Source organism: Nansenia antarctica (genome assembly GCF_963989245.1).
Source record: "Nansenia antarctica genome assembly, chromosome: 1".
Classification (NCBI taxonomy): Eukaryota; Metazoa; Chordata; class Actinopteri; order Argentiniformes; family Microstomatidae; genus Nansenia; species Nansenia antarctica.
The window spans coordinates 96,714,832-96,735,883 of NC_137674.1; the positions used below are offsets into that span (position 1 = coordinate 96,714,832).

Below are 21,052 nucleotides of genomic sequence, written 5' to 3' on the forward strand. Positions count from 1 at the left end.
CCCACTCGATATAATAAACAACAGTTTAACGATCACTAAACACTTATCATTTGTGTATTGGATTCATTATTCTCGTTTGCCGGAGGCTACCGGTAAGGGAGGGTTGATTTGTAAACATACTTTCGTTTTAGCTCGTGTTCAAAAGCAAGAACTGTGTGTTCATCTAGTTATGTGTAGTTATGTGTTTTTAGCATGTCGATGTTCTCCCAGTATGTTGTCATGTTATTAAAATACAGTTTAGACCTTCGTAGCGATGTGTTTTGTTAGCTGTTAGCCGCTAGCAGCGTTTGTTGTGGTTTGGTCAGAACACGCCTGTCGTGTTCAATCTTTCTCTGATTTGAATGTATGACACATCATTTGAAAGCTTACAATCTGCAGTTTAAGCATGTGTAAAAACTGAAAAAGTACGTTGCACATTTCACCAGGAGCTGTCACATATTGGTTGTTGGTTATAATTGTATAGCCTATTGGTTGTTTTCTGGTGTTGTTTTGCTCTGTTTGTAGTCTACTTGATGTATTTTTATCAGCTGTTAAATCACCACAGCGGTTAATCCACTAATAGAGATAATAGCAGATTGAAAATGCTTGTAGCTAACTACTCTATATCTCGTGGTTGCAGCTATTGCGAATTGCTATTCACGCGAGTCAGCTGTGAATCACCGCAGGTCCTTGACGCTTGTTGCAAAAATGGATGACGAACGGCTGATACTTGAGGTGGAAAAATATATATTTTTGACAGTGGAGCAGGTAGAACGTTGATGGTGACAACGCTCAGGTGGAGCTTGGACAACGGGAAGTTGACACAACACCGATGGAGAGGTGACGCAACGCAGTAGGTGGAGCTTGGGCGTAACGCAACCCCAGTCAAACGTTTGACTGCAGTATCTATTCTATGCGCCTTATAAGCCGGTGCGCCTTATAAGCCGGTGCGCCTTGTATATGAAAAAAATTCTAAAATAGGCCATTCATTGAAGGTGCGCCTTATACTCCGGTGCGCCTTATAGGGCGGAAAATACGGTATATAAAGTATAGTGTGGTTGTTCTTAATAACAAACCTGAGGAGCCTGGACATACAGTATTAGTTAAACCCTACACCCAAAAATCCTAAAACCCATTCCACAGCACACCCTCCCCTAAAGGCAAATACTCAGGTAGGATTTCCATGGCCAGACCGGTGTGGAGAAAGCAGACGTTGTTACATAACTGGGGCGTCACGCACAGAAAGCCACAGCGACATGTGCTTGCAAATATACCCACCTCCCACACACAACCTAAAGCATATTTTGCATAATCTGTACACTAGCCATCACGAGGCCATAGATTGTATATTCACATGTTGTATCTTGCAAAATGCATAGACTTGTTCACAATTTGGCAGCAGCTTCTGTATTCTATCCAATAGGCTGAAGCAAAAACTCCCTGCCACACAGTGTCCACAAATCCAATACAATGTTTTCTAGATGCACAGAGACACGCTCCATAAGCAATAACCTTTGGCCCCCTACTACCAGCACAGAGTTCTGTTGTACAGAATGGCAACGCAAAGGCACATTGTTGCACAACTCATTCAACTCATCCGGTCTGACTTGGACAGTGTGAAGGCATGAAAGAACACATAGTCCTGTACGTTCCTATCTGACCCCATTAAACCCCCGCTGCGACGCTTTATCTAACACTGTTGACACGACAACCAGTGTGTGTGTGTGTGTGTGTGTGTGTGTGTGTGTGTGTCAGTGTGTGTGTGTGTGTGTGTGTGTCAGTGTAATGTAATGTAATATAGTGTTGTACAGAATGAGCCAATGGGAGATTCCAGTACCAGGGTTAGGTGCAGGGGGAGCACTGTGTCATCATGAAGAGTTCAGCTGCTAATCAGCATCATGACTGAGTAGAACTGCTGGCATGGTGACGGCGATTGTGAGAGTTTAACTGGGAGGTGGGTAATTGTGAAGTAACAATGGGGTGAAACTAGACCCCCCCCTCCCCCCCCCCCCCATGCTCCACAGACCTGCCTGGGCATGCTGACATAAAGACCCTATAGCCTACCTGTCCTGTACCTGAGTGTACTAGAGCAGCCTGTACAGTGCACTCCGCAGGGGGGCCACACTTCAAAGCTTTAGTCATGTGACTTGGTGTGGTGATGGTGCTAGAATCCAACGTTGTGTTGACGCAACCAGTGTGAAAGTATTCAGTACGGTAATGTATTCGAAAGTGCGCATACGTGTTTAGGTGTATAGGTAGGTGTAGGTGTGTGTGTGTGTGTGTGTGTGTGTGTGTGTGTGTGTGTGTGTGGGTCTTCACCCACCTGTACTCTTGCTGTGAGAGGCACTCAAACATGTGTTTGCCGGTGAACCTCGGCTCAATAGCAGCGATCTGAAACAACAACGATGGCTACTTGTCACGCTCTTCAGACAAATCATTGAACAGAACTGAGAAGAATAAAATGCTCATATTTTATCACACCCCCATTAGCAATAAACATTTGAATAATACAATACATCAACACATAGTGGAGGCAAACAACTAAACAATGTAGAACCAAATTGATTGAATAGAAATGAATGTTATCATGGGTCAATGCGGTCATAGGTCATAGGTCAATGCGGCCCTAGTTTGTATGGAACAGTGTGGCGGGGTTAGCGTTGGACTGACCTCACTGGAGCGGATGAAGGAGAGGAGCGCCTGGGAGTCTTCTAAACCACCGTCTGGTGACAGAACCCTGCAGAGAAGAACCACAGGCATTTTAGCTGAGAGGGATCACAGCGGTACACTACTGATTGACTTCAGACTGCGGTGGGGTTGTTCATGAAATAACACAGACGTTAAGTCAATAACACAGAGAGGATGAGGATGGTGAAGATGACAGAGAAAGGGAGTGGAAGGGGAGCACGGTAGGAATTGAGAGCGATACGGGAAAAATAATTCAGAACGTGAAAAGGGTCATAATTCCGAACAAAAAATGGGTCATTCCGAACGTACAGTAAAGATTGGAGGAGAGAGAGATGGGGTGAGAGAGCCCATCTCTCTCACCCCAGCCTCTCATGAAAATGAAAATTGCTATCAGGCTTGCAGAACCAAAAAGCCTCAATTAGAGTGCCTGTCTGTCAGTGTCGGTGTGTGTGTGTGTGTGTGTTAAAGGTGTGTTTTTCAGGCCAGTCCAGTTTGGATTTTGTGCCATGCAGCCGAGCCTATAATCTGTTGAAAAAAATGAAAATTATGTGGAAAATGCAAATCATGTGCAGCCTGTGTGTGTGTGTGTGTGTGTGTGTGTGTGTGTGTGTGTGTGTGTGTAGAGGGGTGTCAGAGTCAATTTCAATGTGTATTTCTATTAGCAGTTGAATGGACCTGGCAGACATCCTGAAGAAGTTCACACCCTCACCATTTGTCAATTCCTTTGCGATGGTAATGAGACACACACACACGATAGTTGTATAGTTGTGAAATAGGAAGTCTAGGTATTAAACAGAAGATAGTGACACTCAGTCCCAGTCGTGGGGCCTTATCTGCCCCTTCTTAATGGCGGTGAAGTTAACACAATTACTGCAGCGCCAACGCACCGGCGTCAAGACGATAAGGTGATCTGGTGGCCGAGGGGAAGGCCAAGGAGATTACAGACTGATGAAGACAACCGCCTCTGAGATAAAGAGCCATCAACACAGTCAATGGTACACTGAGAGAAAGGGGGAGGCTCGTGGAGGTAGAAATCAGAGGACGGGGCTCATTGTCAAGCGTGGAATGAAATGAGGAATGGTATCATCAAAAGGTGTTTGTTTACCATTCCTCATTTTGTTCCAGCAATGAAAATGAGCCTGTTCTTTTTCCGTTGTATAATGTAGTGCACTGCTCATTTGTAATTCTCACATAATCTGCTACCTGCTCACAATCGAGAGCGAGTGACAGAGAGCGGACGAGAGTGTGTAGAGGCAGGAGAGGGAGACAGAGAGAGATACTGAGGGTACAGCGGGGTATATAGTAGTATGGTTTATGATGGAGGGGGGGTCTCAGCTCTCTGGTACCTGGTGAAGCCCTGGAGGAGGTGTGTGAGAGCAGAGGACAGTTTGTGAAGGCAGGAGACGGCATCCTGGGGTGGGGGAGGTCTCTCGTCCAGCTGACTGGTTACCATAGCGCCCGGGTCAAAGTGGAGAGCTGTAAACACTGCGGAGCTGACCACAACAACAACAACAACAACAGTGACCAGAGAGACAGAACACAGCCTTAACGTGTGAAGAGAACGTTTCACAAATACTCATACTCATAGTTGCGGTCAGTACTCGTTTCTCCCCCAACTTTGGAATGCCTGGTTCTGTTCCGGAATGCACTTTAGTACCACAGACCCATGACCGTAATCAACCCTGCTTAACGTGCCCAGAACATTTAAACACTGAGCGTTCTGTGCCCACCTGATCTGGCAGACGTTGGTCCAGATGTTCTCAAACAGAGCCCACACTTCCTGGTGTGAGGGCTGGGGGGGTGTGGCCTGTTTCCCCTCTTCTTCTTCTTCTTCCCCCTCTTCCGCCTCTACCATGAGTGTGTCACCATCGTTGATGTGGAGCTCCCCTGTGGCTCTCGCTGGCTACACATATAGAATACACACTCGTCAACAGTGTTGCCACAGTTACTTTGAAAAAGTATTCTGATTACTGATTACTGATTACTCCTTTAAAAAGTAATCTAGTTACTTTACTGATTACTTGATTTTAAAAGTAACTAAGTTAGATTACTAGTTACTTTTTTAGTTACTATTGGCAGCTGCCTAGGCTTATTCAACTCTCCCACACTTACAGGTTGTGATTTTGTAGGCCTACTTAAGTCCAGCTTTTGTTGCTTGAGCGGTGTGGGACCTCCTGCAGAAGTCGAGGCCGCGGTCTCTGGGACTTTCTCTGCGAGCTTGACTGTGCTGTGCTGAGATTCCAAATGTTTCTTTAAATTTGATGTTGTGCTTTTTACCACAGGACAATATTTTCTTGCCAGCACAGAGTGTACAACGAACATTTATGTTCTTGTCATCCTTTGCTGACACAAACTCAAAATAATCCTTATATTTCCAGCTATTTAACGCATATCTCTGTTCTCGCTCCATTGTGTAGGCTACGCTTCTGTTTACACTGTGCAATCAGCGTGGTGATACACGTGAGCGATTCTGCTGCAACCTCGTGTTGAAAACGTGAGCACTGACGTCACTCCCCAAGACGCAAGAAAAGCAAACAAATGTTTGTTTACTATCGAACATTACAAAGAAATACTGCATTTAGCCTAAGTTATGAGGTAGTAACGCAATAGTAACGCACAGTCACTTGAATAAGTAACTTTAATCCGATTACTGATTTGGAAATAGTATCGCGTTAGAATACTCGTTACTGAAAAAAGTATTCAGATTAGAGTAACGCGTTACCGGCATCACTGCTCGTCAACAACAACAACAACAGCCTGATTAACGTTATGCACAGTGATGCGAATAACGTTATGCAGCTTAACAGTAGCTGCTCAGCTGAAGTTCTACCTGAGGCTGATTCAGGATGACTCAGCAGTTGCATAAGTTACAAGTAAAAATGTTGGTCCAGTCCTGGGAAACAAGATTGAACAGAAGATGCAAAACACAATTGGGGCGGTTTCCCCAGACACAGATTAAGTCTCGTCCTAGACTGAAAAGCATCTTCAATAAAGATTCTCCATTGAAAGCACAATTTAATCCAGGGTATAATGTGTGTCCGGGAAAATGCCCCAGTAAAGACCTCATTTCCTGAACAAGCCCCTGCTCACCTGAGGGTGTATCCTCTGCAGGAGGGTGTCCAATGAGCAGAGGGCAGGAGGGATACACCCACCGTAGTCTGCCCTGCGGCCAAATGCCTCCAGCAGCGTCTTGGCCTCATAGAGAGCCGGCACTGTGTTGCTACGGTCCACTTTTTTACCTGGAGGAGAGACAGGAGCGTCAGAGAACACACACACACACAGACACACAGACAGACAGACAGACAGACAGATCTAAAAGGTAACTGTGGATGAGTGGAAGCTTGGTGAGGGCTTCTATTCCTGTCTGCAGCCTGCTGAGGCTGGACGAGTGGATCAAGGATAACGGTAGAGGGCACAGAGGCAGGAGGCATGGAGACCAGCTGGACGGTGTGTGTGTGTGTGTGTGTGTGTGTGTGTGTGTGTGTGTGTGTGTGTGTGTGTGTGTGTGTGCACTGTATCATTCTCCTGCTGGGAGCTGTTGACAATGTCACCTCCCTGCCATGCACCTCCACACACAAGTGCACACGCACACGCGCACACACACAAACACAAGCTGTACTTTTCCACTTCTGGATTTGTTCTCCGAAACACTGTTCATAGTCCCCCCCCCCCCCCCCTCTCCTCCTGACACACACCCAAGATGAAACACCCAGTCATGCTACCGAACACATGATGGACAGAACGAGGGCACACATTATTATCAACACACAAACCAGGTTAGAGCAAATACTGCAGTGCACACCGAACACACACACACACACAACACACACACACACACACACACACACACACACACACACACACACACACATGTAATGTGAGGACATGCAGAGCAAGGGCTTCACTGAGGATGTGGATGGCTACTGCAGCAGCTAGCCACTCAGCATATTCCTGACACACATTCCTGCAGACTTTGTAAAAGATGACCTCATTCTGAATGTAGTTCTGTAGAGCACTAGCACAGCACGCCAAGAACCCCCCCAGCTTGAGAACCTGTGTGCTTTAGCGAGGGATCAAGTCAAACACTGTAAAGACACTTAGAAGAACAGCCGCTAAGTCCATGCTAAGCTTCTGTTTGCAGACTTTTCTTCAGCATTCAACACAATGCAATCACATCTTTTAATAGACAGGCTGCTGTGTGTTTTAACTTGCCCCTCCAACTTGTTTTATGGATCTTAGACTTCTTAACTGCCAGAAAGCAGAAGGTCTATGTGTAAATGGTCTTATTTCAGACTCCATGTGTATTTCCACGGGTTCGCCTCAAGGGTGCGTTCTTTGGCCCCTTCTTTTGATCTTATACTGATAATTGGACAAGCTCCCAGGAGGGCAGCTACCTGGTGAAGTTTTCTGACGCCACTGCGTTGTTGTCCCTTCTCCGAGGTTCAGAATCTGATCGTGGGAATGCTCTCACTGATTTGACGTCTTGGTGTGATTTCAACTTTTGGGATTTAAATGGATCTAAAACCAAGGAACTGATCGTTGACTTTAGACGGAACAGAGATGTTGCTCCAGAGTGCACCATACACAATGGAAATGTGGAAATTGTTTCGGCATACAAATACTTGGGTACCATCTTTGATGATCATCTAAAATGTGATGTGAACACTGAGGCTATTGTGAAACGGGGGGGCAACAGAGAATCCACCTTCTCCGCAAACGTAACTCCTTCTCTGTCAGGCCTGTCATCCTGTGTCGTTTTTTTACCAATCCTTTATTGAGAGTCTCTTAAGTTTTTTCTTTTATCTGTTGGTTCCAGAGCCTGACAGTCAAAGACAGGAATAGCCTAAACAGTATTGTAAAAATCTGATAATTGGGAGTAAAACAGAGAGACCTAAATTCCTTCTGTAACCAACAAGTCCTCCGGAAGGCAGAAAGCATTTTAGCGTCTCCGGGTCATGTTCTGGACGGTTAAACTCAGACAGGCTAGTGATGCACTGTAGGCTATAGTGCGTATTCATTGATTGTTGAATTGTATTATTTATTTATTTATTTAAAGTTTAAAAAAAAATTGAGTGGGGCAGTCCCACTCATATTTTTCATTTTATTGACAGATACAGTAGAGATTTAGACAGGAAGGATGGGTGAGAGAGAGAGGAGGGATGACATGCAGGATATGTCCCTGGCCGGAATCGAACCGGGGACCCTGCAGTTACATGGTCAACGCTTAACCCGCTATGCCACCTAAGCGCCCCGAATTGTTTTATTTCAAGGTACCCACGATACCCAATGATCTTCCTAGCTCCTGGTTCACTTGTTGTTGTTGTTGTTTGTATGTGGTGAGATGTTTTTATGTTTTTCTGTGAACATGCTGCTCTAAATGAATTTACCCTAGTGGGACTAATAAAGTAGTTTGAATTGAATTGAATTGAATTGAACATCTTCTTAACGTATGATAGTTCCACCAATCAAAGTTCCCATCTATGGGTTTGTTCTAAAGTGTTGACTAATTTAATTGCATAGAGATTGTTGCAACAGTTAATCATTTCCGATCTCTAGCTAAGAGGTCTCTAGCTGACGTCTCCTATGTCGCGTACCTGAGTTGAAGAACTTTATAAGGTTTTCCACAGATTGCTGCAGATTCCGAGAGACGATACTCCCAAAGACGGCGTACCAGTGTTTTTTGAAACACAGCAGGAGGTCTCCAAGAGTCCAGGGCGGTTTCAGAAAAACAATCTATTGCCATACAGGAAAAAAACAATAATAACAATGAATTATGAATACAAATACTAAGCATACATATTGGTTACATGTAGGTTATATTTTATACGTGGAAAATATATAGACCAAGTTGTTTTAAAAAATAAAGAAATAATAATAATGAAAAAATGTATAATTATCTTCTAGCATTATAACTGCCAGTGACCCCTGGCCCTTGCCTAGTTTACTTTTTCTTATGATGACTGTTGGATAGATGATTCACTTACTTAGACAAATGTAGTTGCTGTAAATCACTTTGTATAAAGGCGTCTGCTAAATGCCAAAAATGTAAAACGTCAGTGTTTACCTCTGTCCACAGCTCCTCATAAGCTGCCTTCATTTCAGACTCAAGCACCTGAGACAGCGCCCCCTTCAGACAGTCCTCCAGTATTGACAAACAGGTGCTGAGCTCCCGAGCCTCTGCCGCAGACCTCTTCCTCTCCTCCTCCTTCCATCGCTCCCCTTCCTCCATCCTTCTCTGATCCTTCAGCTGGTGACCTGGCGGAAATGACAGAGAAAAGAGTTCATATAAGGTTTATAAGGGACTTTCCGTTGATTGTGAGTCATACACAGAGTACTTTGAGTCACTGTATCACATTCCTATACAGACAATCAATTTAACTTGTTACAGTGTAGTCATGTATGATCAATTAAACATAATTGTACATTAATGTCACTCCGTCCTAAATGGCTAACGCAAACCAAGATCTTATGACCCACCTTTGTGGCTGGTTTGGATGCCGCTTTGAATCGAGGTGAGGGTCTGCGTGTGGGTGTGGACTGGAGTATGGGTGAGGGTCTGAGGTCCAGGTTTAAACCTCCCCACCTCCTCCACCAGGTCCGTCTTACTGAGGGCCTTCACCCCACTCAGTAGACCCTTACTGCACAGGTTCTTATCATTACTATATGGAGAGGGAGACAGATAGAGCGAGAGAGAGAGAGAGAGAGAGAGAGAGAGAGAGAGAGAGAGAGAGAGAGAGAGAGAGAGAGAGAGAGAGAGAGACGACATGACTACTGTGTAGCTCACATAGTAAGTGAAGACATTTTACAGTCAAGTCCAATTAAGAACTGAGCAGTGAACAGGCCTTTTCTCCCTCTCTCCCTCAAACCCATAAAAGCAAAACTATTGATACAGCTACACCTGCATGCATGTATCTGCAGCGGAGAGATAAACACACACACACACACACACACACAGACACAGACACAGACACACACACACACACACACACACACTGCAGCAGCGGAGGTGAGACATTGGGGGTGTGGGGGAGGGGGGACTCACGTGCATAGGATAAGAGCAGCCTCTGGGTACAGACTCTGGTACTGCAGGCAGCACTGCAGCACTCGGTCATCATTATTCTCAGCCCTGAGGCCGTCTGAGAGAGACAGAGGACGAGACATGAGTCAAGACTATCCCCTCACTAAACACAGACACCACTACATGTATTTGTATGCCCTGTTGTATTTATTGTCCCATTTTTAGATTTTCTAATGTATTAGTAGAAAAAAGTGAGCTTGTGTGGGTGGTTGATTACTGTTGTCCTTGAAACAGGCAATTGTGTCACACTTCATGGGTGGAATAGCACTAAAGTGCTATTATCACCATTTGGTGGTAGTCCAGGGGGAGTCATAGGCTGTTATGTTTTTTTAGCTTCACTCACGGCTGCTCTGTGAGGCCTGCTGCATGGACTGGCCCCAGAGGCGAGGCTCCAGGCTCTTCAGGCAGGTGTAGATGAACTGTACGGCCGGTGTGGCTAAATGGGCCACAGCGCTGGACAGTCTCTTCCCGTTCTTCAGAGAGTCCAGCTCCTGTAGCACCACCCAGGGTATCAGCACTGTGGGGAAGCCCAGAGCTGGAAGGGGGAAAGGAGAAAGAGGAGCTCTAGTCATGAAGAGAACAGAGAAGGTATTTCATGTATGTATCTGCAGGGAGGTAAATGTTGTCAACTTCACACACGTCCTAGGCCATGTGATCTCATCTTCTTGACAAAGTCCAGGTGACTGAGGAGGATGTTGGTGTCCAAAACGATTAGCAAATCTTGCTGAGGGTGCTCTTTACCTTCAAAGGAATAAAAATTCATATTTTTGAGTGTGTCCATGTAAGGAGTTATACACCTAATATTCTTGAGAGTGTAAATTCCTGTCCCAATTTCTTGTGTCACAATTACTATACATTTCATACTAAAAGTATATGACAATGATGAACTTCTTCTCCAGTTTCGATGAAGCATGAAGATGTAACATGTAGAAAGTTGTATGGCTGAGATTTGTGGAGGTCACTCTTACTAAATACTACGTTGGCACCCTCCTCTGGCTGGTCGATGTCCATGCAGGTGAGCTCTCCGTAGATCTCGACCACGTTCACCTCCAATCTTCTCTGAGAGCGAGCTAGATGAAGCTCTTCCACAAGCTGCATCTACAATAGAATGCCATAAAGGAGGTGTGCGCTTTATCAGGAGTACAGACTTGACTTCAATGTCAATCTTTGTTGATCGAATATTTAAAGCCCATAAAATTATAATCATGCTAACACCTACCTCCTGGTCATTATCATAGATGTCTGTCTTCTCAGTTGAACTGACTGTTGTTTGGGTCTGAAATAAAACAATTGGAGTAATAATTGTTTTGGACCAGCATTAACAATGAGCATTATGAGGTCATAATTAGGGTTGGGTTACTTGGGTATATACCGGTTACTTTTGCAAAGGAGATTTCGGTACCTCATTTCGGGTGTCACGCAACAGTCAACTGGTGACGTGACATCGCCTGTTACATTTCCACTCAGTGCGTGTCGTGGTAGTGAGCTGACCAGTTGTGTTACGAGTTTAAGAAGAGTGAGTGAAAGCATATATACTAAATTATTATATTATCTGAATTGTATTATTATTATTATTATCATCATCATCATATTATCGAATTTCGCTAACTAGCCTAGCTACGAGGTCACCGAGAATGCCGAAGGCCCTAATGAAGCAGCGTTATAAAGTGTGGCTGCATTTCACCCGACTCGACGAAAACAACGCGAAGTGCTCAAAATGCTTAAAATCATTCGCACTTTATCGCTATTATGGCGATGTGCTGTGCCTATGGTGTTCCTCAGTCCAGCGGCGACTGCCGGTAGATCCGTGTCTTGCTCTCTCAGCACCGCTTCCTGGTTGACGACTCCCGTTGACAGCGCGGGGAGAGAAACGTTTTACCAGGGAATTCGCTCGCGCTGTGTCGTTCAGTTTCAGGTGAAGTGACGTGAAAACAATATTTGTTTACTTTATGTTTATAAATCTGTGCCATTAGATATGTCAAAACAAAACAAAAGTCAAAATGACAATAAAAAAGTCAAGAGAGGTGTCGTATTTCGCCAGAGAAAGCAAATATGCTGATCTTTTTGCAAAAGAATTGCTGAGGTGGGAGTTTTATTTTTTATTTGAGTGTATATTTAACTGTAATATGTATATTGTGCCTCAGTCAGCAGGAGTTTTATTTTCATTTATTTTAATTTGAGTGTATATTTAACTAATATTGTGCCTCAGCAATAAAAAAGTGAAAAGCTGTTTAATGTTGTCGACCGTGTTATTATTATATATATGTCATTTTTAAAAATCAAAAGTACCGAATTAAGTACCGTTTCGGTACCGGTACCGTTTTTAAAGTATCGGTTAGGTACTGGTACCGGATAAAACCCAAACGATACCCAACCCTAGTCATAATGCAATGGATTTAGTGAGTAATCCCCATTACTCTACACTAACTAGGTAGTAGTGGGAATTACTCACCGAATCCATTGCATTGGGATATTTTGGCTTGACTAGCGAGTGTCATTGATTTTCAACAACGTTGACATTTATTAAAATTTTTCAGAATAAAAGTCAGAACATTTGTCGGTTGCCCACTTTCACCAGCTGCTGTTTTATTATTTGCAATTGAATGCGCCGATTTCAGTTTATTTGGACTAACACAGTGTATGACAAAAAGTCATACATCATGTCATCAGTCTGGTCAGTCATCATGTCTGTGGAAATTGAGCGCAGAAAAGTGCTTTTAGCGACATTTTGGAAGAGATGCCCGAGATCTCAGGCACTCTGGAAAGAATATCCATAACTTTAGAAAGCCAGTCCAAACATGTTACCGTGGCGGAGCAGCAAAGATCAGATGTGGAGGACACGGTGTCCGTCTGGAAGCAAAAAGCAGAGAAGAAAATTAAGGAGATAACAAATGGCATGGTGCCAAAAGTTCCTGATGAATACAGAATTTCGTTATCGTATTGCTGTTTATTACCAACCCAGAGAGCTCCATACCTGTTTATTATCAATCATCAGTCAGTTTAGCCTGATTTCAGGGTACAAAATTAAGTCAGAGGCCTTGCCACTGGGTGACTTTGAGGATCGGGTAGCTCTTGTCAATTTCCCTTCAGGTGGTCAACCTCAGGCTTTACCTACCTGGGCATCAGAGTATCGGCAAACATTGAAGAGTTATATAAACTAAATTTCACACCAACTCTGACATCAGTTAAAAGTGACCTTAACAGGTGGTTTGATCTCCTTCTGTCGTGGATGGGTAGAATTAGCCAGATTGTATTCCCAATGCAAATGCTACCACTTGCAAAGGCAGATCAATAGAACAACCATTTTAGATATTGAGAGATTTCTCTCAAAGTTGATATGGCATGGAAAGAAATCTAGATTAAAGTTGAAGACTTTACAATTGCCCTTCCCAATTTTTTGTATTATAACTGGGCATGCCATGCCCGGATAATTTCAGGCTGGCTCAAGCATAGATCTATTGTGTAGGACAGGATGTTGATATCCCTCCTCATACAACAGTTAGTTCCGACCAAGTCATTTGATTGGACAAGAGGCATTCCATGAGTGCTGATATACAGTATAACAGCACTGGGTCTTTTAACTATATGTATCACTCCACCGCACAGATGTTCTACTAAATGACCGTTAACAGGTTTGTGTTCAGGTTACTAAGCAACAGTCCATTTGAAGTTCAGTTGCGGAACTATTTTATTTTTATTTTTATGATTAAATAAACAAACAAATCATAATCTATTGTCGCGTATTACTGTTAACTAATAAATCGCGCTGTAGAACTGTTGTATAAAAGCAATATCATACTTGAGGTCGTGCTGTTATACTGAACATCAGCACGGCTGATTTATTGCTTAAATATGATGTTCTACAAGGAGAGCTCTCCGTGGATGCATGGTGTTGTGTCCCTTCTCTCTTCAGCCTTATTTCAACTGACATGGGTGACCTTCTAGCAGGGGTTAAAAATCGGATCCGGCCGGGGACATATCCTGCATGTCATCCCTCCTCTCTCTCTCACCCATCCTTCCTGTCTAAATCTTCACTATATCTGTCAAATAAAAATGAAAAATATGACTGCCCCACTCAGAAGAAAAAAAACTAAAAAAGAAAAAAAAAACAGAACCCTGATCGCCTCCAAGAGGAGTCACAGTGTTTAAAAAAAATAAAAAATATGCCGTGATATTATTATGTATGTAGTTATGTATTGTGTATGTTGACCAAAGAGGTTTTTCATCAGCGCTACAACCTTCAACTCAAAATAAAGTCTTCCCTATATAATTGCATGAATGCAACACATGTATGTTAACTCATTTATTTATTCTTGTTTTGTAATTTGTCAATCTCTGTGCTGTCTGTTTCGGTTTGGTTGTGTAATAAATAATACAATATTGTAAATAAAATTTAAAAAAAACGGATTATTACTTTTTTCACTTATTTCAGAATGCTTGATTATAATAATCAAGCATTCTGAAATAAGTGAAAAAAGTAATAATTATCGCAGAGCATTGGATTGTGTGCTTCATTACCTGTTTAATCCATCGTGTTCTGTCACAAGTTGAGGTCACTCCTTGTACTGAACTGTCAAGTACCGCTGCTCCATCTCTTGGTGCTTGGTGCTGAGAAGGGTGTGTGAGGGGGTGGGGGTGTGAAGAGTCGGATCGATTTGGGACTATTGCAGTTCTCTGATCAGTCCTGTTCACAACAGACTCCTTGACTGAAGGTATAATACCCGTCTTATGAGAAACCGTTGACTGATATTCTGACTGAGCTATAGAACTGATGGGCTTTTCATTGTTGGTGCTGTCCTTGTCATCTTCCCAAATCGCACTGACTGGCACAGGTTTAGTCTTCTTTTGTATCTTAAAATTTAACGGTAGAGGTTTGGCAGGTGGGATTACTCCCTGTGCACACATAAACTTGGAGGTCTTAAAAGGCTCAGTGACTTTCCCCTGCTTTTGAGTGATCATGAGCTTTGATGGAATTGAGCATCTCTCAGGGGTAGTAATGTTCTTGGTTGAGGTGGAAGCCTGCTCGGTGGTGATGGCGGTGTTTGAAGGAGGGCTGAAGCCCTTTCCTCCAACCAGGTCCCTTTTAGTCTTCAAGACCTCTTCTCTTTCCTCCTGGGATCTCCTCTTGACTAGCTTTCTCCTCTTCTCCCTCAGCTCCTCAGCTAGCGATGGAGACAGCTGGACAACCTGGGAGTCCTTTTCAGTGTTGGACGTTCCCTCAACTTCAGATCTCCTCTTCACGATCGCCTTCCTCTGCTCCTTTAGCTTCAAAGAGACAGACCTGGGGCTCATCAGGGTCTGTCTGGGCGAGACTGTTTGAGAGGGGCTCTTGGACTGACTTGGACTGACTTGGAATATGGGGGTCTTGTGATCACTTTGAGACACCCTCATCGCCCTGTGGGTGCTCGCTGATTTTGAGGACCCTCTTTCTGAGGTCTTACCCTCCGGGGTAACAACTGTTTGAGAGGGGCTCCACTGGGATGACCTACTTGGACTGACTTGGAATATGGGGGTCTTGTGATCACTTTGAGACACCCTTATCGCCCTGTGGGTGCTCGCTGATTTTGAGGACCCTCTTTCTGAGGTCTTACCCTCCGGGGTAACAACTGTTTGAGAGGGGCTCCACTGGGATGACCTACTTGGACTGACTTGGACTATGGGGGTCTTGTGATCTCTTTGAGACACCCTTATCGCCCTGTGGGTGCTCGCTGATTTTGAGGACCCTCTTTCTGAGGTCTTACCCTCCGGGGTAACAACTGTTTGAGAGGGGCTCCACTGGGATGACCTACTTGGACTGACTTGGACTATGGGGGTCTTGTGATCAGTTTGAGACACCCTTATCGCCCTGTGGGTGCTCGCTGATTTTGAGGACCCTCTTTCTGAGGTCTTACCCTCTGGGGTATCAACTGTACTCCTTCCTGACCCACTCTTTCTGTCCTGGCTAGGGCAACTCTTCCTAGAGTGGTCCTGAGTAAGGGTACCAAGCCAACTGGCATTTTTACTCTCTGCACTAACCTCCTCCTTCGCATGGTGTCTCCTGTCTAAGCTCTCTGTTTTTCCTAGTTTGTATACAGCCTTTTTGAACTCTCGATCTTTCTGAGAGCTGCTCTCTGATGCCCCATTCCTTGAGGCAGAGCAATGCGCTCGTTTCTCTTTCCTCTGTTTCTCTGCAGAACTGCAAAAAGAGAATACAGAAATGTTAAGCAAGGTCAATGTAGTGTATTTTGATGATAACCATGTGCATGTCTATTATTAGCATTACATTATGTAATCTGTTGCTGAGTTTTGCTTTATTTTTAATGCTGTAAGTAAAGCACTTAGGAACATTTCCCCTGTGGTATGCAACATGTCTAGTTTGGGCCTTCAGTGAAGTCCAGTAATTAGTCCATGTGCAAGTCTCTGCTAGCAAACAGCTGGTACCCTTCAATTCCTGATTAGCTGGTAGCGGCCATTAGGGTTTCTAAGCAGCCATACTAATGTATGTATCGCATGTGCTATGAAGGCATATTAATGGGTAGCCTATTGAGAATAGTCTGAGGCTGTGTTCGAAATGGCATACTGATACTGCATACTCAATGAGTATATACAGCATACTGCCTACTAAACTCATAATAAGTATGCCAATACCAGCTGACCGTTCACACTGCAGTATGCATCTCAGTTTTGGTTCAATAACAAGTTGTTAACAAAATCGACGGTCATGCACATTCTCTTCCTTTATGGTAAACTAATTAAATATACTACATCAACCAATGCCCTAAAAAGACTGTTGTGATAGAAAATGTATTTTAGATGATTAGTATCTAATAGATTGTATGAAAGGTTAACTTATATTTCTGTGACCTGTACTTTATTTGCACTGAACTGTTGTACTACTGTAATTTTCCACTGCTGAATGTAAGGGTTGTGTGTAAAGAACATGTCCTTGAGATGTGCACAACAAACAAATAAAGTGCTTAATGTCAACTGTTAGCTCTCAACTAAGTGTCCTTATTTGGAGATAGTTCAAGAGACATGTTACCCCTCACCTTAATATCATAACTGCTGATATCATAATGATATTAAGAGTCTTGCAACTTCTACACAGGAGAATCATCTGACCTGTTTTGTATATCCTTGCAATGTGCAAAACTAACTATAGGGGGCATGCCACTGATGTTTAGGGAGACACTTGGGGCATGCTTAACTAGCATGACTTAAATAAAGCTTATAGAAGTTTGAAGTCATTTTTCAGTACTTATTGATAAGAAATAGATTTTCACAACACTGTTTATAAATACTAGTGTATTGAACATTCAATCCACAAGATATAACACTAACAGTTAGGCTACTCAGCATTTCTGTGCCTTCTGAGATACCCTGTTGTTAGTGTCAAACATTAAAGTAGAGATGAAACAGCCCCAGCCCACCCGTCATGACGGCTGCTATGGTGCCTCCTCTCTGAACTCTTGCGTTTCTTGGTGCGCTCCTCCTCTTTGGATGACTAAAATGGATTAAACACAAAATCAACATTTCCCCGAAACATTGTCTTTAGTGCGTCCTATACAAGAACACAGAATTGAAGGGGCAATCTGGCATTGGAACATCAACTTTTGAACATAAATTAATGATATATAGTCATTGACTCGAGAAGAATGTCATGGAAAGTCTAGGGTTTACCACTTAATGGTTGGTGAGACTTAAATATGCACGAACACATGTCTATATACTTCTTTATTATGGTTGCAAGTGTGGTGGAAAAATTCATACTGATCTATATTCATGGACAATAATATTTAACTTGTGTCTTATATTACAGTTTTTTACGGTCGCTAAGTCGCAGTGTTCAATACTGAAGTCACAGAGTCACAACTCTTCATACAGTCTGCATTACTAACATGCTTGTTGGCCAATCACTTCATTCATGTCTCAAAAGAAGCTTGTTCAACCATACACTGGCAACAATGTTCACTCAGTCAGAAAGCATACACAGTCATTCATAACATTCTGACTTACAAAACACTAACAACATTACATACCGTAGTTTGAATGATTTTTACAAGAATGAATATTTCATTATACAAATGGTTTGATTTATAGTAATCATAGACAGAATAGTTGACTGTACAACTGTAAAGTATTAGACAACAAGAATGAATCAGAAATGCCGCAATTTGCTTCTATCCTTTAGTGTACCGGTATTTCTTTTTTTTCAGTATCTTTGCAGAAAGTAAGTTATGGTACATTTACTTCAAAGTACACTACATTTACTTGTGTAAAATGAAAAGTAGAAAATAAAGTGGAAAATGCGAAGTTCAAACAAAAAAGAAAAACTGAAATTCCAGGGCTACAATACAATAGCAATCACACCAAAAATGTTTGGTCCACCCTCTGGTCTGCATCTGGTCACATCTAATGTCTTCCCTGGCAATGCATCTAGTCTATTTCATTTCATTGTATATATTCTGCTAATATTTTCTAGACATTTCAATATGATTACTGCAAATAGTGAAAATACCACCGCTCATCCGTTATCAGACTTTGCTGAGGTGCTGGAACTGAAGAGTATCAATAGAGTGCAAAATAACAGCATCTGCACACTCAAACACTGTGCAAAAAAACTGTTTATTGCAAGCTTTCGGTCATATATGATAGGAATATGATTACTGCAAAAATGCACCAAATCATTCTGTTTTGAATGTGTTCTTCAGAGTTTTGAACACAGTATGTTAACATTGGAAGAATGTGTTGCAAATACATAGTGTTTTGCAGGTGGGGGAGTTTGAATGAGAGAAGTGTTATGGATTTTGGAGAACGTGGTCATTGAATGCATTTTGTATGAAAGCAATGTAAAAATCACAGAGTCACAGTTTGGTCCACATGGACTTCTGCTTCGCTGACTGTATGAAGAGTTGTGACTCTGTGACTTCAGTATTGAACACTGCGACTTAGCGACCGTAAAAAAACTGTAATGAAGCCTTATGGAAATTATTAAATGTGTATCAACTTGTTGTTGAAACACAATACACCTTTTCCCAGCATAGAAGTTTCAGTCTGACATGGACATAATGTCACAGTAATATGGCAGTGCCTTGCTCAAGAACACCTCAACATGTGGCCAGCTGGGGTTCGAAACTCCGACCTTGCGATCATTAGACGCCGGCTCTACCTCCTGAGCCACAGCTGCCACGCTTTGTGACATGTCACTGTGACGTAGAACAGCAGAAGCTTTTGGGGAAAAGACAATCTCATGAGCTTAGTTCAACTGTCTTACCTCATTAGAACCCAAAATATAAGCTTGTTTTATTCCATTGTTCGTAAACAATGTAACTGAAAACGTTTAAACAAATACTGTAGCCTATAGCTTCAAAACATGGTTAAAACTATGATTGTGATGGTCAGAACTTGCATCCATAGCTCAGTCCATGAACTTGTGATGTGGTTACATTTCTCCAGCCACATCCTCAGCTGTTACAAGTCATAGGCAATAAAGTGTAGCAGGTCCCTACAATGTTAGCTCCTCACCTTATCATTGTCGTCACTTGATGATGAAGATAACTTCCTTGAGTCCTTCTTTTGCTTCTTCTTTTTGGATTTCCTTTTTGACATCTTCCTGGGATGTGTTAAAGATGAGACAATTGGTTAGCAAAAACGTTATTTTGTGAGTCATCTAACATCAACATTATTTATAGACCCCAGTTCTTTTGTTGAGCAGCTCCAAGAAAGACGGAGGAGATTTTCTCTATTGCATATTGTTTATTGAAGATCACACAGGTAGTTACAAAGCAGTGCTGCAGCGCTGGACCCTCAGTGAGACAGTTGCCCCAGAGAGTGTGGGATTTCTCCAGTTACAGGTGCATATATGATTGTTCATTTGGGCTTGGACACGCCCCGTACCTAGAACGCTGATTGGCCAACTATGAGTCACGGCAGAACCATTCGATGTGCTCGTGACCAGGTCAAGATGTATCAAAACTATACAGTAATTGTTGTCTCTGCTGAGGCGTGTATTCTTTGATGTCTTAAGGCGGCCAAGGCCTTAAGGCGAGAGACTTCCACCCTTCCACCCCAGGAGACTCACTCATTCCTAAGAAGCAGCCGGTACTGATAAGTGCTCGTTAGTACAAAAACTGACAAGTGCTCGCTAATACAAAAACTGTATAGAAATATAATATCATAACAAGTAGCTGGTGCTGATAAGTGATCAAAAGGACTATAGAAAAATATTTTATCCTAACAGCAGACAAAATTAACCTTCCAATGGAAACTGTCTGCAGTCGGTCAATGTTTTGACTACACTGACATACTTCGGGCTCTTCAAGGTCTGTCTATACTTGGAGATACAATACTTGGCTAAAAAGTAGCAGGGGGCAGGCAAATCGCAAACCGCAAGGACAAATAGACTGAAGCTCAGCTTCTACCCTAGGGCCATTCAGGCCCTGAACACAGCAAAGACCTAGGTTCTAGGCCCTGGACAATCTAGACAATTTGATGGCAGCTACTAGATTGTAATCAAGTGCAATACTGAAACACAACTGTGAACATTTCAAACCTGCAAACTGCGACACTTTAAATGAATGTGCAATAATACTATGTGCAATATGACAACCCTCGTGCACATAAGGTTCAGAGATAGGAAATGTTAGGATATTTATAGCATAGCATAGAGTAAAGCACAGTGTTTTATTTGTATAGTATAGTATAGTGGATAGTGTACATAGCCTTTATTTATGTAAACCAGCTCTTTTCCCTTCTTGTTTTTAGTATTTTTTTCCTAGCACCAGGGGAGCCCCCCCCCCCTCCCAAATTTCGTTGTATGGTACCTGTACTATAATGACAATAAAGACCATTCATTCATTCATTCATTCATTCATTCAAATCGTTTCTTGAACAAGTCTTGCATAGTCACATTTAGCTCGGACACGACACTCCTGGTGATGATGGGTGCACATAACTGGATAGAAACTAAACGAATAACATTTAGTTCAGTTAATTAAGTTCAACCGTGATGTATCGTCCATATTGTCATGGGTAGGGGGAGTTGGAGTTCGGCGCGACCCCAGGCAGAGTCTCGCTACTCTGTCTCTAGACATATAAACAGCTAGCGTGCTGCTGCTAGCTGACAGACCAAAAGTCTCGACCACCGCCACTATGTGGTCACTTGTAGTCATTGAACATATATTATAGTACAATGATATATACAGTTGAATTAATTAAATGAACTGAAATATAATTGTGGATTTAAATGAAATAGAAAGTACATCAACTAATCCCACGCTCACCTGAGTAGAGACAACTGTCTGAAAACGTCCGTGCGGGTCACGTGGC

General features: G+C 42.8%; 1 protein-coding gene across 1 annotated transcript in view; it reads right to left on the bottom strand.

The window, feature by feature from the left end:
- swt1 (SWT1 RNA endoribonuclease homolog) overlaps window positions 1-21,019 on the bottom strand; it is a 28,002-nt gene extending 6,983 nt beyond the window's left edge. Inside the window, exons 1-19 of the mRNA XM_080528081.1 lie at window positions 21,007-21,019; window positions 19,250-19,337; window positions 17,155-17,228; window positions 15,637-15,920; window positions 14,264-14,451; window positions 12,551-12,595; window positions 10,965-11,021; window positions 10,708-10,843; window positions 10,385-10,486; window positions 10,089-10,280; window positions 9,710-9,803; window positions 9,145-9,326; window positions 8,732-8,922; window positions 8,262-8,400; window positions 5,758-5,906; window positions 4,398-4,570; window positions 4,014-4,160; window positions 2,650-2,716; window positions 2,303-2,370 (exon numbers count right to left, since the gene is read on the bottom strand). Coding sequence (XP_080384207.1) covers window positions 2,303-2,370; window positions 2,650-2,716; window positions 4,014-4,160; window positions 4,398-4,570; window positions 5,758-5,906; window positions 8,262-8,400; window positions 8,732-8,922; window positions 9,145-9,326; window positions 9,710-9,803; window positions 10,089-10,280; window positions 10,385-10,486; window positions 10,708-10,843; window positions 10,965-11,021; window positions 12,551-12,595; window positions 14,264-14,451; window positions 15,637-15,920; window positions 17,155-17,228; window positions 19,250-19,333 — 2,372 coding nt within the window. The 5' untranslated portion in view covers window positions 19,334-19,337; window positions 21,007-21,019. The remainder of the gene's footprint in view (window positions 1-2,302; window positions 2,371-2,649; window positions 2,717-4,013; window positions 4,161-4,397; window positions 4,571-5,757; window positions 5,907-8,261; window positions 8,401-8,731; window positions 8,923-9,144; window positions 9,327-9,709; window positions 9,804-10,088; window positions 10,281-10,384; window positions 10,487-10,707; window positions 10,844-10,964; window positions 11,022-12,550; window positions 12,596-14,263; window positions 14,452-15,636; window positions 15,921-17,154; window positions 17,229-19,249; window positions 19,338-21,006) is intronic.
- Window positions 21,020-21,052: the final 33 nt, after the last annotated feature.